This window comes from Nannobrachium achirus, assembly GCF_963921795.1.
Source record: "Nannobrachium achirus genome assembly, chromosome: 15".
NCBI lineage: Eukaryota > Metazoa > Chordata > Actinopteri > Myctophiformes > Myctophidae > Nannobrachium > Nannobrachium achirus.
Window position 1 is genome coordinate 44,599,998 of NC_137822.1, and position 26,473 is coordinate 44,626,470.

Consider the following 26,473-nt stretch of genomic DNA (forward strand, 5'->3'; position numbering starts at 1 on the left):
GCTTCTACTGCAGCCGTGCTGGTGGCTATGCTAGTGATACTTTTCAGTTCTACTCTTGAGTCACACGTGGATTATTTGAGGGGACATTTACGTGAACGGATCGCGCACGCGAAACGCACGGGGACATGATGCGTCAGCCGAATCTCCCACTCTAAGCCAATGCAGATTGAGAACTTCACTGGGAACTGGGGTGAGTAAAACAACGGGGGATCGCGGAATGGTAATGGGGGATGAAGACCACGTGATATAGCGCTGGATGTCTGGTAAAATGAATGCGGTTCAGATCATAATATAATAATAGAAATTTCACGGCTAATCTACCAACAACCATTCTATTTCGGACGGCAAAGTGTTAAAGAGGTGGTTTGTATGTGTCTACGGAGTTGACTCTAATAGACCCCCACGTGTGGTTATAATGTGCAGATTTGTCTTCCCTGGGTATTTTGGATACGTCCTGAAAGCTGAAAGACTGGTCGAAAAACGAAAAACAGATTAAATGAAATCATAAACTCATCCCCTCCCCTTTTACCATTCACCCAACACTGTGGGAGTGGCTAAACTCAGCTGGGTCACCAGCCATGGCGGGGTAGTCTCCCTAAGCCCCCCCCTCCCCACAAACACAATGTGATGAAAAAAGTTTATGGAATAAATAAACTAAATATATATGAATATGCCGGTCACAATTCTCTGGAGCCATTGCTGGACAGACATATGGACATACACACACGGTCAGTTGTTGGAGCGGCTGGCACCGCTCAAAAAAGGAAGAGGAAAAGGAGGGAGCCGTCTAGAGTGACATCAGTCTTCACATGACGTGAGCAGAGTGCCTGAAGTTGAAGTTCATAACTCTGTCGCATTTCAAGGACGGCTGCCTTGCATTCACCAAATGGGAAGTTTGCACGGCCCAGAGAAATAGTACTTCACTATCATGTCGAAGCATTGTTCTTCATCTTCCTCTTTGGTGACTTTAATTTTAACAACAAGTTCTTGTACAGATTCAGTCTGACAATGAACTACAATGACTGAGGACGTGTATGTCAACACCGGGCCAGACCTGACCAAGATGGTCAGATTTGTTCGAGGACTGACCGAGAAGGTCAGATTTGGCCGAAGAGAGAGACAGATGGAGATGGAGATGGAGGAGAGAGGAGAGAGACCAGAGCCCGTAGAAGATATCTATCCCCCTCCAGACGACCAAGAGCCCATCATCACTGGAGACAAGCTTGATCCTGGAACACAGCAGGATGCTGCACAGAACAACCCGGCACAAGAGCAGTTTGGAGGTAAAACATAGAATATGATTATGTACAGAGATTAACTAACATTCTGTATTTTTTGGAGAAGTGGGTAAACATATTAAACACTACTCTTTCAAAAACATCTCAAGGTGTCATGCTATACATGAACCTTGCCCTGCTTATAAAAACTTAAAAATAACACTAATCATCATCAATAACTGTGACCCTGAATGCAACTCTGCAATAATTTCACCTCTGTCAATAAAGAACATAAATTACTTGTAGTATGTCATCCCAACTTGTTAAAAAGCTGCCACTTATTTTAAAGGTCTTATTTTGGGACAAAACTCTTTAAAACCTACAGTAAAGTGGTGATGATGATGAGTCTTAATGTTGGTATTGAATGTTTTTCAGGCGGTGAAGTGTCAAAGCAGAATGTTTTCAGAGCTGCTGCAGTGTGTGTGGGGCTGGGTCTTCTCCTGTTGGCTGGCATCATTGTCCTGCTCATATACCGTGAGTAAGAACACATGGCTCCCTTTTCACATTGGCCTTTTATAGCACCACTAGGTGGCCACAATAACCAACCTGACCTGGTGCAGACCTGAGCACCTTTTCAAGTTTTTGAGCGGTGCTGCTGACCACTCCTACATGTGACTTTGTGTGTATATTGTCCGTATGTCCGTCCTGCAAAGCTGGCCGTTGGCCAAGCTTTGTGGGATGTTTAATGAAACTCAATAAAGGCAGCGCTCACTTCACACTGGGTGTGATTATTCATCATTCTACCAGCTACCACAGAGAGGAGATATTATGTAATTGGCCCAGGTTTGTGTGTCATCTAAACTGGCCAATCCTTGAGTAGCACCGGCCCACAGAGCGAGAGAGAGTTTACATGATTGGCCCACTGCCATGCAGTGGTATAAAGTAACTAAGTAGATGTAAGTACAAGCTTGAGTTATTTGTACTTTACTTGAGTATTTCCAATTTCCAATACTTCTACTTCTACTGCAGAAGTCTCAGATCCAAATATTGTACTTTTACTCCACTATAATTATTTGAAAACTTTAGTTACTAGTTACTTTTCAGATCTAAATTACAATAGTATAAAACATATATAAACCACTTAAGCCTGATTTTATAAAGTGGCCATTTGAAAATAGCCGATCTACAAAGCTCACAACGCGTCGCATCGTTGTGCCAACGTTGTGCCAACACTTTCATACTTTTACTCAAGTACATTTTAAATTCTGGACATTTACTTGTAACGGAGTACATCTACAGTGCAGTATTGATACTTTTACTTAAGTAGAAAATGTGAGTACCTTTTCCACCTCTGCTGCCGTGTCTCTCATCTGAATAGCTCATATACCTCATTCGCTGCTGCAGTTCATTGCGACCTGCAGGGACGCACTGGGCCCCTTATTCAGAGAGGCCCTCACTGCGTGCGGCCATTGGCCGATTCTTTCACCCTCTTGATGCGCTGCGAGGCCCCAGATACTAACCGATGAGCGGTTACTGTGATTTTAGGTCTCATCGTTTTTCTGGTATAATATATAAAGAGAGTCTAATGATGTTATATGTAGACCATCTAGGAGTAGTCAAGGAAGCTAGGGCCAGTATGCAGATGAAAGACAAGCCAGTGGGGCCAATGTGATGGCTCTGTGGGCTGCTGCTACTATAGAGAGATCTCTCTCTATAGCGCTTCTGTTACTCAAAGATTGGACATGTCAGACCATGAGAGACAAGCCAGTGGGCCAATTACATTTGAGTTATATAAACTTTGTGGGACGGCCATTTCGGTCTGGACCAGCCAGGAATGGACTGGCCGTTCGGGAGTTGTCCCGATTTTCCCAATGGCCAGCACGTCCGACCTGTAAAAACGAGTGCTCAAAGTGTCTGCATGCTGGTGGTTTGGTAGAATTCATGGCTGACTCTGAGGGGTGGCCACACGTCAGTCCGATGTCTCATTACTCTGACTACGTGGCAACACGTGTGGTTAGGGTTAGGAATAGGATAAGAGTAATGCGTGTCAGAACAACAACATACACCCTGGCTGAGGAGATGCTGGAGCTGATTTGGACCTGAAGGACCTGAAACAATAGAAAACAGTCCAGGTCCAGAAAAACCTGCCAGGTATCTCACTGACAGTAATGGGAAGGGAACACATCTGTCAGTTTAGATTGTAACCACGTTAACCATTTGGCTATTCAAAAATAGTGAACATATGTGCATATATACTGTAGGCCTATAATATTTTTATACTGCAATCCTTTCCTCAGGGGGTCTCTGGAACCAAATATTTTTGAGATGGGGTCGGCGGCCAGAATACATTACCTTGCCATGAAAGGTTTTGATAACTGACACATAGGAACATAAGTTTTTCAGAAAAAAGACAATATTTTGTAGAATCAGCCTCAGGTCTCAGTGGGTTAATACAATGATACATACTCATCATCTGTGAATACATAAAGGTAGTGTTTCATAAACAACCTTTGTATTTACTGAAAGGGAAGTTTTCAGGGCCGAAGAAGAAATGAATTACTTCACTATTCTCTCAAAGCGTTCATGTTCACCTTCCGCTTTCCCGTCAGGCAATCGCTGTGGGTCCGGCCTGCCTCCAGGCCTGCCTCACGGCTGCGGACAAATACTTCTCTCTGTGAATCACAATGTGTGGATCTTGGCCCCTGTGTGTGTGTGTGTGTGTGTGTGTGTGTGTGTGTGTGTGTGTGTGTGTGTGTGTGTGTGTGTGTGTGTGTGTGTGTGTGTGTGTGTGTGTGTGTGTGTGTGTGTGTGTGTGTGTGTGTGTGTGTGTGTGTGTGTGTGTGTGTGTGTGTGTGTGTGCGTGCGTGCGTGCGTGCGTGCGTGCTTTGCAACTGACAGGCAGACATCGACTCACAGGAACCCACGCCTAGCCCACACATAACTAAAAGTCTGCCAATATTTTGAGTGAGTGCTCTCATTCCCAGTTCCAGGGACCCCCAGAAACCAAGATTGGAGTTAAGAATGTTCGCTTTAACTGACAGATGTCTAACTGTAAACTGTGATTGTGGGCTCGCTTTAAGCCAAAAAAAAACTGTATAATATTGCTGCAAGCAGCAATAAAGTGGCCAAGCCAGGAAAAAGTAGGAAAGGAAAAAAGCAGGAAAAGCAAGAAAAGTGGGAAAAGAAATCAAAGAAAACTATTAGCAGTGTTCTTCCACTATAATAGGCCAATGTGAAAAGGGTGCCAAGTGTTCTTGGGCCTTTCACGGCAATTGGACTTTGCATGCCTGATTTGAGGCACTTTGTTCCAAAAATCTGTTATGCAAAAGTTGACCCACTGGTGGCGCTATAACAGGCCAATGTGAGAAGGGTGGCATCTGTTCCTTGACCTAGTGGGAATGTGCGTGCAAAGTTTCACGCACATCGCAGGCTGTGTTCATGATTTGAGGCGTTTTTGGCCACTTTATCACTGCTTGCCTTCTCACCTTCTGCAGCGAGATCAGTGACAGTGACATGCAGATCAGCTTGGTTATTGCGACCATCAGGTCGCAGTTACTATCAAAACCTCCACCTGTCAGTCTGTCCGTCCATCACGTCACACTTTTGCTCTACTCATATCTCCTCCCCTCATCTATCACATGGCCCTCTTCTAGCTCCACTATGAGGCTGATTCTTGCAAAATACATTTATGGACACTGCTCCTACAGATTTTGCCCTAAAATCACGCAAAGTGGTACACAGTATCTCTACAGTCATGTCATCAACATGGATCTGTCCCATTTCCCATATTCCCTCCTAATTGGCTACCATTGCCTTCTAAAGTTTGTGTATGCGACCTGATGGTCGCTTATCTCCCGATTACGGAGTCTTTATTCTTTATTCTTTTATTCTTTATTAGGATCCCCATTAGCTTCCACAAGTGGTCGCTAGTCTTCCTGGGGTCCACACAATAATTCATAGAGTAAAAACAGACAATAGTAAAAATGTTGCTATCTAAAATAGACACAAATCTTACTGGTTATCCAACCAGCCACTGTATCACTGGTCACAACCATTGACCTTTGACCAGACATGGTGTGACCAGGTTTATGCTTAGTTCTGCTGTAGGATCATTTTGGTCTGTGGGTTACAATATTCTACCTGTCTGTGTATGCTATACACTAACATGCCACACTACTTTTCTTAGTTTTTATTTTTCAGGACATTTTCAGGCCTTTATTAACTCATTTAGTGCCACCCCTTTCACCACTAGAGGGCGCCCAGTGGCCAGAGAAAATCCCATAGAGATATGCTGGTATATGCAGAAGCCCTGCAGCCATGACTTGCCTGAACACTTTCCTTTGTGCATGACTGCATGTACAGGAAGAGGATGAAGTTAGCTTGAAGTTAGCTATTGGCTACCAAGCATTTTAGAAGCCTTATTTTCGTCAACTTAGCCATGATTAAACCTTGCACACCTCATGCATGGGAAAAAAACAGAGAAGAATGAGCTCTGAAAAATCCAATGCAATCCGGAGTGGATTTGTGCAGTTTGTTCACAGCTTTCAAACAAAAAAATCCGATTGGAAATCCGTTCAGGCATTCTTGAGATAATCGCCCTTATGTTTTACATGTAATGTAAACAAAAATGGCTGCCCTGTATGTTAGATGGGGTTGTATGGGGGTGGAACATGCAAAATCGCGATTGAAATCATGTTCACCAGATTTGATGGGGTCCAAAAAAAAAAAAAAAAAAATTCAAAAAAAATTTTTTCAAAAAAAAAAAAAAATTTTTTTTTTTTTTTTTTTTTTTTTTTTTTTTATCCCGAACTTGTTCGGGATAGGCACCCTGTGATACGATCATATATCCCGAACTAATTCGGGATAGGCACTCAATGAGTTAAGCAGACAGTGAGTAGTCGGGGGCGTTAGGGATATTTTGTGCTAATTAGTCTAAAAACGCCATATTTTGCACAGATGTAGCCCAGGGCATGCTCTAATGGTTTAGCTAGGTTGCCCGAGCCGCCGACCTTCGGGGTCGCCACATCGGCCAAATCAAGTTGTGCTCCCATCGACTTTCTATACAGGAGGAAAATACCCAGAAAACAATCTGCTTTATTTAGGATGTGAGGGGTCTAACTAGGGGTTTGTCATGATGCTGAATACATTGCAAGCATTTGTTATGCACAAAAAACATTCCTTGGGTTACAAATGGCCCCCCAAAAAAACACTTTTCATCACTAAACCATCGTTTTCTTGGGCCATTTATAGCCCAAGGAATGTTTTTTGTGCAAAACAAATGCTTGCTATGGATTCAGCATCATGACAAACCCCTAGTTAGACCCCGCACATCCTACTAAAAGCAGATTTTTTTTCTGTGTATTTTCCTCCTGTATTCACCATATTCCTGGCCCTCTCTATGGAGGCTGCCATTTTCTTTTACAGAGGGTGTGTGCTTCAAAAAACATCTTTTCACTTCCTCCCAAGTAAGGAAGTGACACAGAATTGTCTGTTGCCAGATTTTGCCAAATAAATAAGCCCAACAGAAGCAACTAGGCTATACTACTTTACATTTGAAAATAGCAGATCAGCAATTTCACAATGTGTCACATTGCAACGGGACGTATCTCCATACCGACATGTCTCCATTCCGACACATTGTGAGCTTGTATATTTGCTATTTAAAAAATATTGAGGGGAAAAAAAGGCAAGCTCACAACGCCTCGCAGCGCGAGGCGTTGTGAGCTTGTAGATCTGCTATTTTTTATATTTTTTTGTATTTTTTTAAGTTCCCAGAATATGGACACATAGAGTTCAAGTGGTACTGGTTAATATAAAACTTTTTTTTTATCACTCAAACATTTGGAGGACCCCCTGTAGTTACTCTGAGGACCCCATAGGGGTCCTGGACCCCCTGTTTAAGACCCTTGCTCTACACAATAAAAAAGGTTTTCCGACCCCTGGCCTAGTGAGCCTAGTCAGGCTGTGAGCTCTGATAATGATCAATAAGCAGAGTTTGGACTGTCAGTGACAAACAAATGCTTATGTAGAGGAAATGATGCCAAAACACACCAAACCTCGGCTGCTCTTTGGAGTGTGACCGCCTACACTGCACAAAATCCTCCTCTTACGGTCTGGTCGCTGACCACCAGCTACACTTCAGTGTTCTCCTCCTGAAGAAGAAGAAGATGATGAGACTTTTGGTGTCCATGTTGTTCCTCCTGAGCGCTGCGGTCAGCCTGGCCACAGCACAAACATCGTCCATCTACCCCCACCTGGAACCCCTGCTCAAGATGTTTGTGGATATGGCGATCGAGAAAGGGAATCAACAACTGAATTATGGTCATCTGAATTTCGAAAGAATTGGTGAAATTGCAGAGGTACTGTTGCTGCATATATCCTATATTATTGCATTGATGTGTGTTATTATGCATGTTATTGTCCATATTATTATCCGTGCATGCTGGGTTGTTTGCATGGATGCAACTTTCTTTCGAAACAGATCAGAGACTTTCTTATGTTTTTTTTGTTTTTTTCTTAAATGATCTAACTTCTGCTAAAACTAAGAGTTCAGATTTACAGATCAGGAATGTAAAAAAAGGAAAAAAAAAAAGAGAAAAAAAAAAAGAAAAGCCTTGCAGAAACAAAGCGTTTTGGACTATGGTGGACACGGAATACAAATGTAGAACAAAGATAGATATATATATATTTTTTCTTTTTTTACACAATACGCCCATTCCCAAGATGCACCACCATCTTTCATGGGCAGATGTGACTTATGAGGGCTAGTAGTGTTACTGTAGATTGTAATGAAGAAATCGCTGTCCTAATGTGTCTAAAAATACATATTGTAAACAAACCTGCAAGAGATGAGGCCGTAACTCGCTCCACCAAGCAGGCTAGTTTTCTTGGCATTGCGGGTTGTTTGCCTTGTCTGCTGAGTGGGGGACCGGGGTTCGCGTCCCAGTCGGGAGCGAGTTGCCTCACTCAGTCTGCTAAATGCTACAATATTTAGCCACTTGTATGTCTGTATGTACTTTTTGGTCTCGACCTTAGAAGTTTGGGAACTACTGATCTAGGTGAATTAGGCAATCTTGAGTAATGTTTGTTCACACTGAAGTGTATTTACCCCTCAGGCCGGGAACACGTGTGTGTTTTACAGTACAGTACAGTATGTAGTGCAGTCATTTAAAAAAAATCCTCCACTCCCTCTGGGAGTATACCGAGGTGTTCCCAGGCCAGTTTGGATATATATATATATATATATTTAATGTTTTTCTGAAAATGTTCGATGAAAGCCAAAGATGTAAACTATCAAATAGTTTTGGAAATTTGTTTCTAGCCGCTACAGAGGCTGAGTAATACATTTTCCAGAAAAACAGGGGGTCATTTTCAAATCGGACAAAGGTCTTAAGGCTTTTTTTCAAATCGGACTTCAGCCTAAATGGGTTAAATCTGCCTAACTCTACTCACCTAACACTGTTGATTCATCCTGACAACAATGCTTGTTACATTCAAACGTTTGCTTCATGTCTTGTTCTCTTGCAGGTCTCCTTCAACCGGGTGATAATGGGCGTGCGTTTGAGAGCAACGACCTGCAGAAAGGATCCTGGTAAAACACATCGCCCTGAGTGTCCTTTCAAAAGGGTAAGTGTGTGAACTAGCATGACGCTCTGATCAATACAATGCAATACATCAAATCGTTGTGAAAATAGCCAATCTACAACCTTTTGTATAGGAACGAGCTTGTAGATCGGCTATTTACTCTTGTTTCCCCTCCTTCCACTTCATTGCTGCTTGCAGCAATAATTATTTAAACATTTTACATGAAATAATGATGACATCACAAGAAGGACTAATTAAAAGTAAACAAATTAAAATATTATCTCCCATCTACTTTCTAAACAGACCTGTCTGTCTGTCTGTCTGTCTGTCTGTCTGTCTGTCTGTCTGACAGCTCCATGTTCACCCTGTCTGTGTGCTATGCTGTCTGTCTCTCAGCTCGAGGTTCGATGCATGGTGTGTGGCCGGTGTCCAGCCAGAGATCGTCCTTTCATCGACTGTGTTCGCAGAAAAGACCAGCAGACGGTAAACGCCTTTTACCTGTCTGTCTGTCTGTCTGTCTGTCTGTCTGTCTGTCTGTCTGTCTGTATTGTTTTTATAGCATGTTGTTCTTTAATCTATAACAGGTTTACATCTTGTTTGCTTTCAGCATCATGATCTATGGAATGCACAGTGTACTATTGCACCCATCACGCGTCTGCGTGGAACATATTCACTGTTTCTTGAAGAGGCTACTGACCGTGCCTTTGTAGAGGAATGTCCACCACTGACACCTCCACGACAGACAGGTGATCACAGAGCTTTAGCCATAAAGGACAACTCCTCCCTAAATCACTTCTGGGCTAATTTTCCTACTTATATTGATCCCAAAAGACTGTCCATGGGGCACAAATGCCCCTGTTGTCCAGTTTCCCCAGCAGAACCCAGCAGCTGTCATAGCATAGAGTGGAGCCTATAAGCCTATCGCTTTTACACGATTTGTTGTGTTCAGAAGTGATTTTATTTTTCATGAATGTGTTATTAGTTGTCATTACAAACACATCCATGCCTTGGTTGTCCAACACAAGCCACCACAATAATCAAATAATGTTTTGGGGTGAGCATTTGGCACTGGTGCCAATCAAGGTGACTGTACTGGCCAATCACAGGGCATCTTTTCCGGGACTTGGCAAAACACATAAGACATTAACATCTGTTTAGCAGAGTGTGATGGCTTGTGTGGGAAAAAGATGACATGGATGTACCGGTTTTTGTAATGACAACTAGTAACACATTCATGAAAAATAAAAACCACAACAAATAGTGTAAAAGCGATAGGCTTATAGGCTCCAAACTATGCCATGAGAGCTGCTGGGTTCTGCTGGGGAAACTGGACAACAGGGGCATTTCTGCCTAATAGACCCCATGGACAGTCTTTTTGTATCAATATAAGTAGGAAAATGAGCCCAGAAGTGATTTAGGGAGGAGTTGTCCTGTAATGTCTGACTGCAGTCTTTCCCCTAGGCAGAAGCTGAAGGAGTGGGGGAAGAGTTGTGGGGAGTCGCATCGCGTGCGCAACGCCACAGGGTCTGGTGTGTTTGCGAGATTCTAACTCAATTAAAAAAGAAATATATATACAGTTTATATATATATATATATATATATATATATATATATATATATATATATATATATATATATTAGGGCTGTCAGTCGATTAAAAATTTTAATCCCATTAATCGCATGATTGTCCATAGTTAATCGCACGATTAATCGCAATTAATTGCATATTTTGTATTTGTTCTAAATCTACCTAAAACTGATATTAATACTCATATCAACATGGGAGTAGACAAATAGCAATCACTAAACCCCAACATCCCTATTCTAAGGGGATATTCACCAAATGTAGCAGATTTACAAGCTCATTACAAGATGCTACAAGATCTTGTAGATCGGCTATTTTTGGTGAAGAGAGTTGGTGTATAAATATAACTCAAGTACAGTGCAACTCGGGTGTTTTACAAAGCAAGCATGAGGCATTAGAGGGTCTAAATTGGTTTAACTGAAGTAATATTGATACATTCTAAATATTATCAAAATATTCTGAGGCACCCTGGACTGGTGTTATTGGGCACCCTAGTTCACTATGAGAAACCCAGCTGTTATGATGTAGAGAGTACTGATGGCTTGTTGGAGATGTGTGGCACACAAGCCACAGTCAGCCAGACCTGCCGGATTTCAGCCGGAGTTGGGCCAGAACAGCCGGATGTGGGCCATAACAGCCGGATTTGGGCCAAACCTGTTTGCTATGTGGGTTCTCTGGCCGTTGTTGCATGCATTTGGTGGTCACTGTTAGTGTGTTGGTGCGGGGGTCTGGGGGGCACTGTATAACGAACGTAGGCTAGTAGGCTACTATGTGCTCGTGTACAGTACAAGTTGGAGCGCTCCTGTTCTTGGGAGCTTGTGTGTCTGGGGCTTGCGCTGTCTGCAGATGTGCCGTTTCAACGCTTCGGTATTTGATGCGAGCATAGGATGCGAGTTGTCAGCATAGAGCTATAAGGGGTTGTCAGCGCATTCGCTTCCTCACTCTCTATACTACGGAGCGCACCGAGGCTCAAACATCAGCTGCATTAATCGCAAGTTAAAAAAATTAGTGGCATTAAAAGGATTGTGAGTTAACTAGTTAATAGCGCACTAAATTTGACAGGTATAATATATATATATATATATATATATAACATTGGCCATCATCTTCTGATTTTTATTTTATAATTATCAACATTTGCCATCAGTTTCAAAGGGCTTTATTTACATACAAAAATAAATACTATTTGGCTATTCAAGCTTAAGTAAATAACCTAAGTAAGTTCTGTTGTCAGATTTGTCAGGAGGAATAAACAACCAGGTCAATGGAAACAAGCCCAAAGTAAGTGAATATAGGCCACATGAGCAATTTAAACCTCAATACTTCCCCTATTTGAAAATAGCCAATCTACAAGCTCACAACCACCATTATTTACAAGCAACTTTACAGAAATAAAATCCCAACATGGCTTATAATAGTCAGACCTGGCAACACTGCATGTTATTTCCTCGAACCTAGCACAACATGGCTTATATTATCAGAACTGGCAACTGCATGTTGTTATGTAGGCTAGGTTGCTTGCTACCACAAACTGCACATGAAGCCACAGACAGACAACCACAAACCACACCTCTCTAAAATCAATACGTTTTTAAATGAATCTTGAGAAATGTACAGCTAAGCTGCAATGATGTATGGGACAACAAGTAAACTTCTCCTGTGCCTGTTCCATAATGGGAGTGTTTCGCTGTTTTAATACAACGTTGCGACGCACAGACATTCGGTGCGCAGAGTGAGTGAGAACTGTTACATTCTCCATCAAATGAGTGTAGCCGAGGAGCGCTATAATCTCCTTCCAGCCGTGCCTAAGCGAGAGAACAACTTTATTCTAAACATGAGTCACGTCGTTGTTGTGAAAAGAATTCCTCAGCAAAAAATATTTTAAATAAAAATAAAAAAATAAATAAATACATAAATTAACTAATTAATTAATTAATTAATAAATTAATAAATTAATAAATTAAAATAAAATAATAGAGCGGCGGTCGGATTTTAAGGGGCGGCGCCCCGCCGCTCCTTAATACATATAGGGGAGCCTGCTACTTATGTTCTTTCTGTGTCCTCCTCACAGAACTATCATACTTCAATTTCTCCATAAATTCAATTAGTTGGATACAATCATACTTATCAAACCGTAAACAGTGTGTGGTGATAAACGGTGTCCAGTCCCCGTATGTTGATAATCCAGTAGGAGTTTCGAAGGGATCCATTTTAGGCCCTTTATTGTTTTCTTTATATATCAATGATTTACCGGATGTGTGCCCAGATTGCAATGTACAAATGTATGCCGATGACGGCGTCATCACTGTCCATGGCAAGACCACTGAGCAAATCTCTGAGAGTCTAACTAGTGCACTTGACAGGGTACACACCTGGCTAGGCAACGCCTGCCTCATGCTCAATGTGAAGAAAACAGTGTTTGTGTTGTTCAGCAAGAGACCAGTCACCATTGTGAGATCTGGTGTATTCTCGAAGGGGGTGGAACTGGAGTATGTGTCACATTTCAAGTATCTAGGTGTAATCTTGGACTCCAATCTAACCTTCAAGAAGCACATACAAAAAGTAACAAATACTATTAATTACAATCTGTGAAACTTCAAACAAATGCGACCCTACCTAACAATAGAAGCAGCCAAAACGTACCTTCATTGCATGATTTTCTCTCACATGGAATACTGTTTTACAAACTGGTCTTTTGCAAATACAACAACCACCAAACCCATTGAACAGGTATTTAAAAGGGCTATAAAAATACTAGACAAAAAAACAAACTCCTATCACCACAGTAACATCCTGGAAAAGTATCGCCTCCTCAGCTTTGCATGTCTAATATATAAATGCCTTAATGGTCTGGCTCCCCCTCCTCTTATGGAATTCATCCATAAGAAGAGGGACATTGGACGCAGTACTCACATCCAGGGGAGACTGTGAAATTGATTTTAGAAAAACTACCTTTAGTAAAAACGTTCTCTCCATAAATGGTTGCCAATATTGGAACCAGCTCCCTGCCTCAATTAGAGAGATCCCCACATTCGGTGCTTTTAAAGGGCAGTTGAAGCAATGGCTAAAACGCTCACAAACATGTAACCACCTATAAGAAATTACTTGATGCCTGTACTTAGGGTTTTCACTTCTAATGTCTCGGTCATCTTGTACTTGGATTTTAGCTGAATGAAACACACTCGCCTTGAGTCTCCCCCTCTCTTGAATCAGGAGATTAATCAATAACCAACAGGATTTAATATTGTCCGTCTTTTGGCTGTCTGTTTGAAGTGAGAGGGGCAGTACAAATATGATTGACATAAACCTTGAAACGTCATTCATGCCCAGACGATACCCCCGATTGAGAGAATGAACATTTCTTTTTGCTGTCAAATAATAGTAAAGAACCCCATTTTTAACAATATGCTTGTTTCCCATGACAATGTTGTGCTACTGTAGACCTTTATGTAAAGCAACTTTGGGTACTTAAAGAGTACAAAGATGAGGGTTCTTTGAATTGTATATTGTTCTGGGGGCGGTGCGGGTGGGTTACGTTCCGTGCAGGCTTGGGGGTTATAAGAAAACCTGACCCGCACATCACTATAGACTGACAGTATATATATACTCTATCTAAACACTATTTTTTTCAGATAATAGTAAATGTGTAATTTAAAATTGCATACCTTTCAACTTAATATTTTCTTTGTGGCTATTGATAAATACGATTTTTTGGCAGTGTAAAGTGGCGTAATGCCCTTCTTTCTTTCACTATTTAGTATTTCACATTTTATTGTACTTATTACATTGTACTTGTTATAGTGTAGTATTGTTTATTTGGGTGGCACTGACGGCCTGACTGTTGTTTTCCACTTTACAGTCAAGACTACAACACCTACGTCTCCATTGCCTACTACAACACCTACAGTAGTTGTAGGCAACCCCAACCCTACAACACCTGCATCTTCTACAACAGCTACAAAACACGATGATGGTAAACAAATACATATGAACTGCTGTGCTCCTACGGCCCAATTGGAATATACAGAAGTATACATTCAATAAATTTGAATACATTATTTAGAAATATACAGTAAATTTGCCTTTCTGTGTGGAGTTTGCATGTTCTCCCCGTGTCTCCTAGGGTAGATACCCTCACAAAAACATGCAGTAATCCTGGTCTCTATAATGCCTCCCCCTGGCCAGCCGGGGCGCCTGATGGAGGGGAATGGAACTGGTTGGAATAACGTGTTCCTTCCACGCGCTACGTCCAACCGGGGAAGCTCCCCCTGTCAGGTGATAAGAAGCGGCCTGCTCACTCCTCATGCATTGAAGGAAGCATGAGCTCAGTTCGGGGCCCTCCCCAGGTTGGCAGAGGGAGAGTAGAGCCCAGGATTACAGCTTAGGCAATTGGCACCGGGTGAAAAAATGGGTTACAAAAATCGTGGGATAAAAAAAAAAAGAAGAAATATACAGTAAATTGTCAGGGTGCGAGTCAGGGGAGAGTGTAGGATCCACATGTCGATTAATAAGTGTTTAATAACAAAAAACAAAAACAAGTTAAATCACTAAATGTATCAAAAGCTAAATGAGCTACAGGGGATACTCAAGGAAGTTAACTTAGCCAATACAGCACGTGTTACTCTCATTCATTTTCACAAGCTCACTAAAATATATTAAATATTTTATTAGGGCCGGAGCACTGCACAGCAAAACCCTACTGTAATCGCAGAGATTCTTATTATTATTCCTCCGCTTCCCGATAATTTTTGAGACGCCTTTTTGAGGCGCCAAATATACACAAAAAGTTGTGCAACTTTGCACACATCACAAGTGGCAAAAAATGATATAATATATAATATTTCAAAATTTGCAAAAGGGGAACTACAAGCTCACAACTTAATGTCTCAAAAGGGGCCCCTACAAAATGTCAACATTGCAGTGCCACTATACGGTTTCACCAACATGTTTGAAAATCGGTACACACCACCTGTATCATGTCCGGACTCAAGTCTCTTGGTGCTATGACCTAAACCAAACAGGAAGTCGGCTATTTTTACTTTACTGTGGCGTTTTGGTGCATTTTCTGCAATTTTCATGGCTCTTACTTTAACAAAGTCCTCCTAGGTGGATAATCGAATCCACCTCAAAATTTGCTCAGCATATACAAGATAGGCCTACCTTAACGAAAAGTTATCAAAAGTGTGAGTTTGAAGTGTGAATTTGACTTGATTCAGAGTTCTTGTCCTTCATTGGTGTAACTTCTCACCGCCTCACCACCCCTTCTGATTGGTCAATATTTGATAGTTCCTCAAACTTTGGTGGTGTAGTTTATGTTGTAGACCAGTAGTTTGACAGGTACATGGGTATCTTAGTGGTGTAGCGTATCTTATAGACCAGTAGTTTGCTTTGTCTGTTGGTGTTGCTCACATTATAGATTGTAGCCGAAATGTTTTATTCTAATCAAAGTCAGTGACGTCATTACGTGCGCGTCACGCGTCTCTGACGCATTCACGTTGCCTAGAGACGCATTCACGTCAGTGTCCTTGGGTCCCACGGACGCATTGCCTCCATTGGAGTCCACGTTAAAATAATTTACCACGTCGCGAAAAAAAAAATATTTTAAAAAGTCCACAGACGCCACCATTGTTCATGGGTGAAGGCATGCTACTTTACCCTACGTTAACACAAATGAAATCCACGTAGAAAGTCTTAAAACAGACGATAAAACTAACGACAGTCTGTGTTTTGAATCCACGACGCCATTTTGTGCGCCACTGAATGGTCACAGAATTCAATGGGTGCCTGAGTTTTAGCGTAGCACCGGGCCGCTCTCTGACCATAGTGGCACAGCGTGTTAGGTGATACATCAAAAAGGGTTCCCCCACAGGACGTGTATGGCAGGGCTTGGCGCAGAAACGTGACGTCACGTCTCTACACTGCAGCCAAGGAAGGTTAGGCAGGAACAGACAACACCCGGAAGTTGGCACACCATGGGACCCCGCCTGGACGCCGCCATGACACTTTTGGGTGGCGGAAGTGACGAAGTGCTCATAGACGCTAATGTTATTTTGGGTGGCACTTCCGCCACCCAAAGTGTCATGGCGGCGTCCCATGGAGCCTAAAATGACGAAAATGACGTTGGTGACTCTTCTTGCTGAGACCTTCTTTGACTGCAGCTCAATGCTCACTGCTCAGACAGGGACCCGCCTCCTTTCCCCTCCATTCAATAACAACTGGATATACAGTACACGCGCTATTGTTTATAGATGTGGTGGTGGACATTGGACAACGTGTTAGAAGCCACACAGATCTTCATTGCGTCTTTACAACAATAGCGACGATTAACGTTGTGGTGAACATGGTCAAATAACCTTTATTGGCTCAACTACAACACGGAGGAAGCAAGCTAGCCTAGCATGTATGCTATCTGAGACAGTATGTATGTATGTGCCTAACTGTTTGATTGATTATAGTGTTTTCGTGGCGGCGCCGTCCCTTTGGTGGTCCGCCGGGGCAGCGGACTACCGCGGCCGCCTGTGCCTTGCCCTCCCGCATCCATAGAGGGGCGGCACGTCCCTCTAGGATCAACCGTTCAAAACAAAAGTAGCCGATCTACAAGCAACCCAATCCACTGTTTTTGACCCAGTCCACTGGTTCTCTGTACAACAGAGCAAACACAAGCACGCCAGAGAGCATTTCCCCCATTCCATAGAAGCAGTAACAGTACAAACAGGAGACATCATCTCACTGAGAAGATCCATATATTATCGATGTATATAAAATAACAGGTGGCTGTTCATTATGAAGACTCGGTAAAAGCTTCTATCTGCGCCCCCAAGTGGTCAACATCCGATATTACCGGTTCGGTATAAAAGTCAAAACACATGACTATTTGGAAGTATTAAAATTGTAAGATTTGGAATTGTGGTTCATTTCTTTCAGACACATTTCTACGTAACATGAACATAACCATATAATAACCAATTCAAGTTAAATGCTGCACTTTGTCAAAAATGACATGCCGCGTAGAATTTTTGTGGGACCCATAAAATATCCCTGGGACTCATCCGAAAGACCCTTCGTGGGTCCCGGGGACTCATTACATTAAAAACCTATTAACATCACTGCAAAGTAATAATATTGCTTTTTACAGTTTGTTCTATTGTCTGTGTACAGAGTCTGTTGGTGTCAGGTTGGTGGGAGGAATCAGTAGCTGTACTGGTACACTGGAGGTGAAATACCAGGGAGAGTGGAGAGCAGCGACTGATTCAACGTCTGACTTGATCCCGCAATCGTCATCTGTAGTGTGTAGACAGTTGGACTGTGGTTCCGCTGTTGACACCAAATGGACTTCTGGTGTTGCACGTACACCTGTATGGACGATGACATCTTCCTGTAACGGACCCGAGACTTCTCTCAGGCAGTGTGTAACAATTTTGCCTGGTAGATCTGTGGAGAGACAAGAGGTGACCTGTTCAGGTAACTAACAATGACTTCAACATTGACACAAATCTATACAGTCTTTTTTAATCTGTGTCTGTCTGTCTGTCTGTCTAAAAGTACTACGAGTGACGCTGATGTCACTCGTTTGCGACCCCTCTTTCTTTGTTTATCTACTAGCCTAGCTCAGCTGTGTTTAGCCATTAGCTTACCCTATGCCTAACTCTAACCCTAACCCTAAACCTAACCTCAGTAAAACAATGCCTAACCCTAACCCTAACCTCCGTGGGGTGAGGCGCTATCATTCCTGCCGGCGCTACGTTGTCGTTGTCGTTGTTGTGGACCGCTTGTTCCGCCCCGCGCCGCACGACGAGCGCTCCGGTTCTCGATCTAACTGATTCTCGATCTAGCGGTGACATATACACCTGTTTCCAAAAGCATTTACTGTAGCATTATCTGTGGGACACTTCCGGTTAACAGCAGTCATACAAACTCACGTCGCGTTGCAGATGCAATGGTTGTGAGCTTGTAGATCACACTAGGCTGCGGCGCCGGAAGCTGCCGCACACCTTCTGCGCAATGCACGATGGGACGTTGGAAAGTTGTGTTAAAAAAACATGTTGAACTTTGTCCTTCCCGTTCATTTTCCATTCTCCATGTTGTCCAGCCCTGTTCCCCCAGTGTGGCAGAGCTGAGTCTGCCGCTGCCAGCAGGATCTTGGGAGGTGAAGGGTCTGTTGCTGGGACTCATCCTTGGCAGGCGTCTCTGCAGCGTAGACCTACTGGTTCATCTAAGCCCTTCAAACATGACTGTGGAGGCGTCCTCATTGCATCCTGTTGGGTCCTCACTGCTGCTCACTGCATGTAAGCTCCTATAAAGTACTACTTTATATTCATATTTTATGGTAATACAGTATGTAGGGATGGGTATCTGGTCCCGGTTCCAGTTGCGGTTCTAATTATCGGTTTCGGTTCCTAACGGTTCCAAAATGGTTCAAATGAAAGATGATCATGTCATGAATGAACAGGAGGTTAAATGTAATGTTTGTTCAGTAATAATAACAATAATAATAATAATGATAATAATGTTCAGTAACAGCACCAGGGACATGCAGGTGGTCTTGGGGGGAGTGTACCATAAGAAGACAATAGAAGTGTTTGACCAGGTCATCCCTGTGCTGAGAGCCATCGTTCACCCTGATTACCGGAAATCAAATACCCCTGATGGTCGGCTCAACGCTCTCCATAATGATGTCGGTGAGTGAATGTATGGATATAAATATGAAGAACTCAAACAGCGTTGTTCAACATAGTGAGGTTATCTATTGTAGACTGTGGTTCAATATATTATACTGTATACAGTATCCATCCATACATCCATCCATCCATCCATCCATCCACCCACCCACCCATCCATCCATCCATCCATCCATCCATCCATAACCGCTTATCCTGAATCAGGTCGTGGGGGTAACAGTTCCAACAGAGATTTCCAGTGTCTCCTGGATCAGCCACTTCCTCCTGGGGGATCCCCAGGCGTTCCCAGGCCAGTGTGGAGGGCTTGGTGTGCCAGGGCGTCTCCTCCCAGTGGAGATATAATCAATCTCGTGCTGCAATGTCGTCCACCCCTCCTGTTTTCGCTCGCAGAGCCTCTATTTGAGCGAGGTCTCTTTAATGGCCATGTCCCGCCCCCAAACACTTTATTATTATTTTTTTTTTTTTTGATTGGTTCAGGGCGCAACGCAATGGCAGACGTTCCATATACGGACAGTATTTTGCGGGACATCGCCATAGAGTTATATATAATAGAGAGCGGACCAGCCCCGCCCCCAGCTATCATTTCAACGTAAGTTGCTCAGTGGTGTTTGAAGCAACCGGAAGACTACAGGAGGAGCTGTTTTTTTTTTTTTTTTTAGTTCATCAGTCATTATTCAAAAATAACAACGCTCAATTTAGTGATTGAAGTTGTGTAATAAATCAAAATAAAATGTGTTTACAATCACATGCACTGTAATGATTGGATTTGATAAATGCCATGTATGTTAGTCTGTTATACTAAATAATGCATCATTCTGTGTGTCAGCTTTACTTCAGTTGAATGTCACCAACGGTCCTTTCTGTGCCATGGAAACCCGCTATGTTAAAACTGCCTGTCTGCCGAACCAGCTCTTCCCTGATGGCAAGGAGTGTGTGATCACAGGATGGGGAACCACTGGTATGTATCTTTCTACACACCACCTGAGTCACTGCTATGAATCTACAGTATCTACACATTACCACTGATCTGAATCAACCTCATACCAGAGACTGTTTCACTGGTAGATAGATAGTTCTACCACTTTTTGTGGTCACATGTTCAGATACTGGATTCTGATTGGCTTAAAACAATGGTAAATCAGTCAACAACCTTGAGTTGGCTCATGGACCCCGCCCACTGTTGTGTTGCATTTGATTGTAACTAAATAACCGTGCAAGTTACAACTGTGTTTTCTTTCATTTACATGGTAGAAGTGGTAGAAAAGCAATTTACCTTTCGAGGGTCGTGGGTTGTTTGCTGATTTACCACTGTTTCAGGGCTGTGGCACTCGCACTCGGCTTTGCCTCGTGCCACAACCCTGAAAGAGTGGTAAATCAGCCAACAACCCACTCCCTCACATGGTAAATGGCTTACATTTATCCCAAGAGGGAACATCGAAAATCAGGCACAGCAGTTACAAAGTTACTGGTAAAAAGTGTGAAAAAAGCAAAGTCAGCAGCAGAGGTAAAAACGTTTTAGAGGGGTGGAAAATGGAACGTTACCCTGTTAAAACATATTTCCTCTAATGCAATTTGCATATTTTACCCCCCGTTGTCATGGTAATTTGTGAAGTATTGTGTTTTTTAGCATTTTTTGCATTGAAGCTATCTAATTGAATTCCTCAACCTAAAAAATGCACACTTTTACTCCAATATTATTATTATAGCTCTAACAGAAGAAAAGATAAGGTCTGGTGTAATAGTTATTTTCGGCAGCATTAAAAAAGAAAAAGAAGAAAAATACATATATATATATATATACATAATATATATACCGTAAATCCCCAATTAGTAGCCCGGGCGTTTATTTCGCAAAATGGGGTCGGACCCCGGGCGCTTAAAAGGGACCAGGCGGCTATTGGTAACAGGCTTTTATTTATTTTGGCACTGGCCAGCACTGGGCCATTATTTGGTATTTTTTTCTTTCTCAAACTATATAATAGTAATAATAATCAAAATGTTATAATAAATGTTAGAATTATTATTATTTTAATTGTTATGAACACCCAGAAAATAGCACATTGCGATCTATTAGACCAAACCTTATTTAAAAAATATCAAGAGTGTATGAATGCCTTTTAAAAAAATATATATACTATTATTTATACTAAGGGAATCTTTCTCCAAAATAATCAATTACCGCATACCAGCAAAGACGCATCTAGGTCTGACTCTGTAGTCAACGAGTCGACTCAACGACCCAATTAGCGCAGAAGTCCTGCAGCTGGTGCTCTGACTGGACTCTGACATGACCACTGAACAGCTCCACTATCCTGACATTAAAATATTATGGTATTGCATTATGATTAAGCCTTCTGCATTCCCCTTGAACCTCAAAATAATGGATTACTTCTTCAAAATGCGGATAACAAGAGGCAGCAACAGGTAATGAGTTATTCTGATCCAGCTGGTGTTTATTGTCCAGTCTTTCTCCATCACAACGTTTTGCCATTAAAGTAGCCTACTCACGCAAACTTTGCATTGTAGCAACGTTTTAGACAGTAATGAATGGTGGTCAGTGAGCAGAGAGCAGCAGACTCCTTAGTCCTTTTTTCCTCTCTCTTTTTTTTGTGTCCTTTGGCAATCTGTTCCCCGACGCACAGACAGACAGTGCGTCCTGCGCTTCATATGGTAGCGCAGCACTGGGCTGGGCTGGGCACCATATACATTTGGCTTAGAAGTAGAAGTGTCTGTTCACAGGGCTGTGAGCTTGTAGATTTGCTGTTTTCAGCGCATTACCGTCATGCAACATATGACCCGTAGCGACGCACAGCGAGTGCGGTGCGTTGCAACGTGCTGTCACAGCACTGCTGTGAGCTTGTAGATTTGCTGTTTTCAGCGCACCACTGCCATGCAACATAAATGACCAGTTAAGTTGAATAAATAGCAAATAATACCAAACAACCAAACAAATAATAGCCCGGGCTCTTACGTAAAACATAATAAGGATAATATTAATTGCAAATAACGGCCCAGGCGCTTATACGGACCGTGCGCTTATTTGAAACAGGCGTTTATTGCGCAAAATGGGGTCAGACCCCGGGCGGATATATGGGACCCGGCGGCAGTTTGCCACCGGGCGATTAATTGGGGATTTACGGTATACGGTATATATATATATACGGTATATATATTATTAGTTACCCTTATTTTTTTATATAGCTGTATTTTTCTTCTTTTTCTTTTTTATTGCCCGCCGAAAATAAACTATTAGACCAGACCTTATCTTTGCTTCTGTTAGAGCTATAATAATAATATTGGAGTAAAAGTGTGCATTTTGTTTAGGTTGAGGAATTCAATTAGATAGCTTCAATGCAAAAAAAAAAACTGGGCGGCTGATTTTCCCTATTGGGATGAATCTATCTATCTACCAGTCAAACAGTCTCATGAGGTTGATATACTATATATACAGGTATATATATAGAGAGAGAGATAGACAGACAGACAGACAGACAGACAGACAGACAGACAGACAGAGACACACACACACACACACACACACACACACACACACACACACACACACACACACATAGACTCCACTATTTCTCTCTGTGTGTTTGTGACCTTCAGCGAATAACAAGCGTTCCAACAGGCTGTTGGAAGCTAGGGTTCCTTTGATCTCCAAGCAGAGCTGCACTGCTCCTCATGTCTATGGAGCCCGCCTGGACGACACCATGATCTGTGCAGGACACATGCAGGGAGGAGTTGACACCTGCCAAGTAGGCCTACGTGTGTGTGTGTGTGCGTGTGTGTGTGTGTGCATGTACACTGGGCATGTAACATAATGTGGAGAAACCGGACCAGAATAGACTCTGACGTTTAATTAATAATTAACAATGTAACAATGTAATGTAAGTTAATATCAAAACCTCCACCGTCTGTCAGTCTGTCAGTCTGTCAGTCTGTCCGTCATCGACCTCTGACCCTAGATGACCCTAGCCTGGTCCTCCTATATAAATTCAAGCTATTATTTTGTAAAGACCAGGGTGATTCAGGCGGTCGTCTGGTGTGTGAACAGGATACGATAGATCACTGATCTTTATAATGACCGTATTAAACATCACACTGGTTTTATAAGGTTTTTATAATAACTGTATTAAACTGATTGTCTCTATAGGGTGATTCAGGCGGTCCTCTGGTGTGTGAACAGGAAGGGATTCATTACATCGCTGGTGTGGTGAGCTGGGGGGAAGGATGTGCTCTGAGGAACAAGCCTGGCGTCTACGCCAATGTCCACAGATATGTGGCATGGATTCATCAGACGATGTCTAATGATCCCATTGATATCTCTGAGTATGATTATGATTACTCTTATGATGATTAAATCATCTCCATTCTATGATTACATGATAAGCATGTTCTACTGCTAAGACAGGTTTAAGACAAGCAGAAATGACAATACCTGATGAAGGTCTAACAGATCTAGACATTTAGTTAAGTTCCAACTATAATTTTTTTTCTTGCATTTGCAGACATCCCAACTTCGAGATCAGCATTTCCGGGAGGTCCCCTGTGCACGCGCGCGTGGAAAAATATATTTTTTTTCTCAGATTTTACTCATTTTCTACGGTTAAAAATTGTTAAAAACTGTTAAAAACGGTTCTGCACGGCGGCCGAACCATTTTAGGCTTAATATAATCTGGTTAATTTATAGCATGATGTATTTCTTACCTATATGGAGAAAGTTCTGTCACTCTCACTGTGAGACACACACAACAGCCTGCCTGCAGGCTGCCGTGCGTCGCACAGTCCGAAGAGTTTGATGACGAATGAGAACACATTTATTTGCATCGCGGGTCGCAGATCCAGTTCTAGACCGGATCCAGGCGGATATGGCAAGCATTTGCGGGAGCGGACGGGATTTCCGGGAGGTTCGGTGCTACTCGCAGGCGTCCGGGAGGAGACGCTGATTTCCGGGAGACTCCCGCAACATCCGGGAGACTTGGGATGTCTGCATTTGCAATACAATGTTACTAGAGAGATCAAGTTGATGATAATGCATGATACAATGTTACTAGAACGATTAAGTTGATAATACATGATATGATGTTACTAGAACGATTAAGTTGATGATAATACATGATATGATGTTACTAGAACGATTAAGTTGATGATAATACATGATATGATGTTACTAGAACGATTAAGTTGATGATAATGCATGATACACTGTTAGAGCATTAATTGATAAATACAATACATGATACAATGTTACTAGAGATTACGTTGATAAGTAGGCTGCAATACATGATACAATGTTACTAGTAGAGATATGAAGTTTAGTTGATATTAACATACAGTGGTGTAATGGTAATTATTTTTATCGGCAGTACACTATTCTAATAGAAAATGTTTCCACGACCCACAAGTGGGTCCCCACCCACCGTTTGGGAAACAGTGGTGTAGCCTATGCGAGGAGTCAGGCTGCATTTGCGCTCTCACTAGTAAACCTGCTATGCAAAGTAGCCATTGGAGTAGTTGGCTTGTTAATCGTGTTCTAGAGTTCACACATCATGCATTGAGTTCTTCCTTACTTCCTTCACAGGTGTTCCCAATGATGCCATTGATTGAAGGCCCTGTTACGTTTAGTGTAGCACATAGTGGTTCTCAAACTTTTTAATTTCAAGGACCCTCATAACACAGAGAGTGTACACTCTCAGAGTTACACTTTGGTACCCCCTCAAGGGACCACGAGGGTCCCTGGACCACACTTTGAGAACCGCTGGTGCAGCAGAGTGTTTCCAGTGAGCCAACATGCACAATATATCAGCACCCTGACACTGTTTGAGCTAGAAAGGAACAGAGCCTTCATTAGTATAATTGGTAACACTGACTCTGTTTGAGCAGAATGGAACAGAGCCTTCATTAGTATAATTGGTAACACTGACTCTGTTTGAGCAGAATGGAACAGAGCCTTCATTAGTATAATTGGTAACACTGACTCTGTTTGAGCTAGAAAGGAACAGAGCCTTCATTAGTATAATTGGTAACACTGACTCTGTTTGAGCTAGAAAGGAACAGAGCCTTCATTAGTATAATTGGTAACACTGACTCTGTTTGAGCAGAATGGAACAGAGTCTTACACCTCTATCATAGTCCAAGGTGACTCACCGCTGTGTCGTTTTCTAGCTATCACCTAGGCGTTGTTATACATCTTTATGTGATAGCTAGACAACTACACCGCGGTGAGGTGATAGCTCTTCAACCTGGACTATATGATGAAGCCTTGAGTATCATTGGTAACACTGACTCTGTTTGAGCAGAATGGAACAGAGCCTTTGTTAGACGTTAGTGTCATTAGTAACAAACTTTTAAGGATGCAAGGAAGAAGCCTTTACAACATAGCTGCTGTGTATATATCCTATAGTTGGGTAAACAGTGTAGGTGAGTCAATCTAAGAAAAAATATGGCTTAACCCCCAACAAATTGATAAAAAAGGTTTTTCAATGGATTCTGGTACCATTGGGCATGCTAAATAACATAATAAAAATCTACCAAAATCTACCTCCCAGAAAGCCGCCATTTTCAAGATGGCGTCCCAGATGGTTGCGGGGAGCTTAAAATGGCTATATCTCAAATGGATTCATTTTTTTTTTCTTCCAAATGCTTTTTTAACTGATTCTGGTACCTCTGGATATGCTTGAGAACATACTAAAGATTTAGGAAAATACACCTTCCAGAAAGGCTTCATTTTCAAGATGGTGCGTCCATGATGGCCACAAGGGGGCAAGCCCAACTTGTTGCCGATGGTTTTTGAAGACCTTATGTCCATACCCAACACCATGCCAAAAGTCAAAAAAGTGTCACTAAGTGCAGAATTGTTATGATTTTTTACATATTAAATCCCAGTTTATAGGCATTTAAAGCTCCTGCAGCCATCGTGGATGCCAGTCACACGCCATCTTGAAAATGAAGCCTTTCCGAAAGGAATATTTTCCTCTATTTTTAGTATGCTCTAAAGAATGTCCAGAGGTACCAGAATCAGTTGACAAAATATTAGCAAAATATTTCCATTCGAGATATAGCCATTTAAAGCTCCCCGCAATCAACTCGGACGCCATCTTGAAAATGGCGGCTTTCTGGGAGGTAGATTTTGAGTATGTTATTTAGCACACCCAATACTACCAGAATTCATTGAAAAACCTTTTGTATCATTTTTTGGGGGTTAAACCTAATATTGACTCACCTAGTGGGTGATTTGACCTGCTGCTCTAGTGTGTCATTAGAAAATGTTTTGATTTGACATTGCGTCAATAAAATTCACTTGATTGACTGTTTTTTTTTGTAACACTTATTTAAAGCACAATGAAACACTTTGACAGTTTTGTTTTAATAGTAACAACCAGGTGTGGAATTTCGCCATTTAA

At 42.1% G+C, this 26,473-nt stretch overlaps 1 protein-coding gene across 1 annotated transcript; it reads left to right on the forward strand.

Moving 5' to 3' along the window:
- Positions 1-1,018: 1,018 nt before the first annotated feature.
- On the forward strand, positions 1,019-26,383 carry LOC308299888 (uncharacterized protein; the record flags this gene model as incomplete). Its single annotated transcript, XM_080743669.1, has 12 exons — positions 1,019-1,096; positions 7,292-7,576; positions 8,745-8,843; positions 9,198-9,284; positions 9,409-9,547; positions 14,246-14,359; positions 17,545-17,847; positions 18,476-18,671; positions 18,901-19,064; positions 19,891-20,022; positions 22,677-22,825; positions 23,224-26,383. 12 exons carry the CDS (start codon positions 1,019-1,021, stop codon positions 23,428-23,430), a joined length of 1,953 nt encoding a protein of 650 aa, XP_080599795.1. The 3' UTR covers positions 23,431-26,383.
- Positions 26,384-26,473: the final 90 nt, after the last annotated feature.